Source organism: Chiloscyllium plagiosum, unplaced genomic scaffold (assembly GCF_037043375.1).
Source record: "Chiloscyllium plagiosum isolate Xiang-an unplaced genomic scaffold, Cpla_swu_hap1 HiC_scaffold_5, whole genome shotgun sequence".
Classification (NCBI taxonomy): Eukaryota; Metazoa; Chordata; class Chondrichthyes; order Orectolobiformes; family Hemiscylliidae; genus Chiloscyllium; species Chiloscyllium plagiosum.
In genome coordinates this window covers 137199474-137204941 of record NW_028270143.1, presented here as the reverse complement: position 1 = coordinate 137204941, position 5468 = coordinate 137199474, and the positions used below count along the sequence as shown (strand labels likewise).

The 5468-nt window shown below is 49.6% G+C and overlaps 1 protein-coding gene across 1 annotated transcript in view; it reads left to right on the top strand.

Moving 5' to 3' along the window:
- The window catches only part of LOC122550221 (plectin-like), a 109379-nt gene extending 105374 nt beyond the window's left edge, over nt 1-4005 (top strand). The window contains exon 8 of the mRNA XM_087987779.1: nt 3894-4005. Within this exon, the coding sequence (XP_087843905.1) occupies nt 3894-4005 (112 nt within the window). The remainder of the gene's footprint in view (nt 1-3893) is intronic.
- Nucleotides 4006-5468: the final 1463 nt, after the last annotated feature.

Below are 5468 nucleotides of genomic sequence, written 5' to 3'. Positions count from 1 at the left end.
GCTGATCTCCTGCTGAATGGCGCGGGAGCTGTCCATGAGAATGCGGGGTCTCAGAGTGCAGCTCCCCTCTCGACAGCGACACTCATCAAACTGGCCTGCATCCTCGCAGCTTTCTGCAGCAGCTCAGCCAATGGGAAACGGCTACTTCATCACACATTCATCCCTCCCAGCGCCCAGAATCCACCCCCAGGTCATTGAGAGAGAGAGAGAGAGAGAGAGGGGGGGGGGGGGGGGGGGGGTGAGAAGGAGAGGGGGAGGGAGAGAGTGTGGGGTAGAGGAGGGAGTGAGTGAGAGGGAGAAAGAGTGGGTGGGAGAAAGGAAAAGAGAGAGGGAGAGAGAGGGAGGGTGTGAAAAGGAGGGGGAAGGGGGAGAGGGGAGCAAGAGAGAGGGAAAGTGAGTGAGGGAGCGTGAGATAGGATATGTATGTGAGAGGGATAAACAGAGAGATAGAATGATAGAGTGAGCACAGCAGAGAGATAGGCAGAAAGACAAAGCCACACCGTGCTAGAAAGAAACTGAAATAAGAGAAAGTGACAGATGGAGACATAGACAGCGCAAAGAGAGGGAAAGGTTTTGTCAAAGGGAATTCACAGTTACTGCAGAGGTAGAACACCCGCGAGTATATTAGTCAGGAGGTCGTGTTGTGGCTGTACAGGACACTGGTTAGGCCACTTTTGGAATACTGTGTTAAATGCTGGTCTCCCTGCTATAGGAAGGATGTTGTGAAACTTGAAAGGGTTCAGAAAAGATTTACAAGGATATTGCCAGGGTTGGAGGATTTGAGCTATAGGGAGAGGCTGAACAGGCTGGGGCTGTTTTCCCTGGAGCGTCGGAGGCTGAGGGGTGACCTTATAGAGGTTTATAAAATCATAAGGGGCATGGATAGGGTAAATAGACAAGGTCTTTTCCCTGTGGTGTGGGAGTCCAGAACTAGAGGACATAAGTTTAGGGTGAGAGGGGAAAGATATAAAAGGGACCTAAGGGGCAACTTTTTCACGCAGAGGGTTGTATGTGTACAGAATAAGTTGCCGAGAAGTGGTGGAGGCTGGTACAACATTTAAAAGACATGGATAGGTATATGAATAGGAAGGATCTAGATTAGATTAGATTAGATTAGATTAGATTACATTACATTACATTACATTACAGTGTGGAAACAGGCCCTTCGGCCCAACAAGTCCACACCGACCCACCGAAGCGCAACCCACCCATACCCCTACATTTACCCTTTACCTAACACTATGGTGTAATTTAGCATGGCCAATTCACCTGACCTGCACATCTTTGGACTGTGGGAGGAAACTGGAGCACCCGGAGGAAACCCACACAGATGGATATGCGTCAAAGAGTGTGGTGCTGGAAAAGCACAGCAGGTCAGGCAGCATCCGAGGAGCAGGAAAATCCACATTACAGGCATAAGCCCTTCATCAGCAATGAGTCATTCCTGAAGAAGGACTTATGCCTGAAACGTCGATTCTCCTGCTGCTCGGATGCTGCCTGACCTGCTGTGCCTTTCCAACAACACACTCTTCAACTCTGATCTCCAGCAGCTGCCATCCTCACTTTCCCCTTACAGGGATGCAGGCCAAATGTTGGCAAATGAGACTAGATTAATTTAGGATATCTGGTTGGTATGGACGAGTTGGACCGAAGGGCCTGTTTCCGTGCTGTACATCTCTATCACCTTATGACCTGCCTGTTTACTGCCTCCCTCCTCAGTATCCAAGGGCCCAAATACATCTTCCAGATTACCTGCACTTCCCACAATCTAGTCTACTGCATCTGCTGCTCACAATGTGGTCGTCTCTACATTGGGGAAACAGAGCGTAGACTGGGTGACCACTTTACAGAGCACCGACATTCTGTCTGCAAAATAGTCCCTGAGCTTCCAGTTACCTGCCACGTTAACACCCCACCCTGATCCCTGGACAATATCCCTGTCTCAGGCTGCAGTGCCTCAGTGAAGCTCAGCACAAGCTGGAAGAACAGCACCTCGTTTTCAACTTGGCGACCCTCTGGACCCAATATCTAGTTCAGTCATTTTAGGGCTTGAAGCACCTTCTTCCAGGTCCTTACGCCAACCTCCAATCACCAAGCCTTGTTATCACATGGTCTAATATTACATAGCACCCATTGTTAGCCAGTAATAGTTCCCTATGATCCACTCCTTTGTCTGTCCAACTGATCTTCTCTCTTTGGGCTCTATCCCCACCTATCATTTACTTCTTAACCCCTCCCCCTAACCTATCCTCTGCATAAAAGCCAATGTTTTCCTCGCTACCATCAGTTCTGAGGAAGGGTCACTGGACCTGAAACGTTAACTCTGATTTCTCTCCACAGATGCTGCCAGACCTGCTGAGCTTTTCCAGCAGTTTCTGTTTCTGTTTCTGATTCCCAGCATTCGCAGCTCTTTCGGTTTTTATTTGGAAATCACCGTTACCAATTTATGGGAGTTATTTGAAGAGATGATGTGCTATGATTAAATTGAAACCTATAAATGCACGCTGCTTGGATTTCCAGGAGGTGTTTGATAAGTAGCCACAACGAAGGCTATTGCTAACAGGTCTAACATATTCGCATGGAGAGAAGATTGGCTGACTGCCAGAATACGGCCAGATCTGACAAGTACAGTCCATAGGGTCTGGGTGGGGTCTCAACCTTTTACAATTTACATCAATAACTTAGATGGGGTGAGTAAAGGCATAGTAGCTAAATTCACAGGCGACACAAGGATAAGTCAGAAAGTGTGTTGGGAAGAAAACATGAGGAGATTTCAGATGGATATAGAGAGGTTCAGTGAGTAGGCAAAAATCTGGGAAATGCGCACATCATGTGTGAAAATATGGAATTGTTCGCATTGGCAGGAAGAACAAAAAAGCAGAATATTACTGAATGGAGAACAAGAGTGCAGTTCGAAGGGGCTGAGGGATTTCGGGTGGTCTCGTGTCTGAGTCACTAAAGGTTGGTATCCAGCTACAGCAAGTGACTGAGGTGGTTAATGGGATGCTGGCCTTTGTTACAGGAGGGGTTGAACATAAAAATAAGGAGGTTACGCTTCTGTCATACAAGGCACTGGTGAGACCACACCTTGACTGCTGTGTGCAGTTTAGTGTCTTTATATAAGGAAAGATGTAAGTGTGTTGGAGATGATTATCCAGAGGAGGGTCCCAGATTGATGTCTGGAAGAGGTGGGTTGTCTAACAAGGAAAGTTGATCAGACTGGGCTTGTTTCCCCGGGAGTTTTGAAGAGTGGGAGGGTGACCTGATTGATGTGTATCAGATCCTGAATGGTCTTTACAAGGTGGATGGGGAAAGGATGTTTCCTGTTGTGGGTCCGTCCTGAACAAGGAGACTCTGTTTTAAAACTGGGATCGTCCTTTCAGGATAAAGATGAGGAGAATGTTTTCTCTCCGAGGGTTGTGTCACTTTGCAATCGCTGCCTCAGGAGGAGATAGAGGAGGGTCATTGAATATGTTTAAGGCAGAGGGGGGGTAGATTCTTGTCAAACAAAGGGGTAAAAGATGACTAGGGGTTGGTAGAAATGTGGATTTGAGGTGATCTTATTGAATGGTGGAGCAGGCTTGAGGGGCTGAATGGCCTACTCCTGCTTATAATTTATATCTGTGTATGAGAGAGGGAGAGAGAGAGAAAGACGAAGAGAGAGCCAGAGAAAATGATGGGGACAGGGAGAGGAAAACAGACAGAGTGATAGACAGGTAGAAGGAGATGAAAGGAAACAGTGAGACAGCGAGAGAGAGAGGTAACAGCGATGGTGTTGGGGCTTCACTCAGTCCAGCTCTCTCCACTCCCATCCCCCCTTTCATTCCTGCCTGCATTTCCATTGAAGGTCCTGGTATCGGATTAATGTGAAATTCTCTTGCTGTGAATCACAGTCTGACTGAAAAAACTCCAGTCAGCAACTGGACAGAGAGTCAAGGACGGAAATACAGCAGCCAGCTAGTCAATCACAACAGTGTGCCAGTACCACGTACAGACACTAACTAACCACCGGCCAACCAGGCACAGGGTAACCACCACAAACACTCACTAACCACCGGCCAACCAGACACAGGGTAACCACCACAAACACTCACTAACCACCGGCCAACCAGGCACAGGGTAACTACCACAAACACTCACTAACCACCGGCCAACCAGGCACAGGGTAACCACCACAAACACTCACTAACCACCGGCCAACCAGGCACAGGGTAACTACCACAAACACTCACTAACCACCGGCCAACCAGGCACAGGGTAACTACCACAAACACTCACTAACCACCGGCCAACCAGGCACAGGGTAACTACCACAAACACTCACTAACCACCGGCCAACCAGGCACAGGGTAACTACCACAGACACTCACTAACCACCGGCCAACCAGGCACAGGGTAACTACCACAGACACTCACTAACCACCGGCCAACCAGGCACAGGGTAACTACCACAAACACTCACTAACCACCGGCCAACCAGGCACAGGGTAACTACCACAGACACTCACTAACCACTGGTCAACCAGGCACAGGGTAACTACCACAGACACTCACTAACCACCGGCCAACCAGGCACAGGGTAACTACCACAAACACTCACTAACCACCGGCCAACCAGGCACAGGGTAACTACCACAGACACTCACTAACCACCGGCCAACCAGGCACAGGGTAACTACCACAAACACTCACTAACCACCGGCCAACCAGGCACAGGGTAACTACCACAAACACTCACTAACCACCGGCCAACCAGGCACAGGGTAACTACCACAGACACTCACTAACCACCGGCCAACCAGGCACAGGGTAACTACCACAGACACTCACTAACCACCGGCCAACCAGGCACAGGGTAACTACCACAGACACTCACTAACCACCGGCCAACCAGGCACAGGGTAACTACCACAGACACTCACTAACCACTGGTCAACCAGGCACAGGGTAACTTCCACAAACACTCACTAACCACCGGTCAACCAGGCACAGGGTAACCACCACAAACACCCACTAACCACCGGTCAACCAGGCACAGGGTAACTACCACAAACACTCACTAACCACTGGTCAACCAGGCACAGGGTAACCACCACAAACACCCACTAACCACCGGTCAACCAGGCACAGGGTAACCACCACAAACACCCACTAACCACCGGTCAACCAGGCACAGGGTAACTACCACAAACACTCACTAACCACTGGTCAACCAGGCACAGGGTAACCACCACAAACACTCACTAACCACCGGCCAACCAGGCACAGGGTAACCACCACAAACACTCACTAACCACCGGCCAACCAGGCACAAGGTAACTACCACAAACACTCACTAACCACCGGCCAACCAGGCACAGGGTAACCACCACAAACACTCACTAACCACCGGCCAACCAGGCACAAGGTAACCACCACAAACACTCACTAACCACCGGCCAACCAGGCACAGGGTAACTACCACAAAC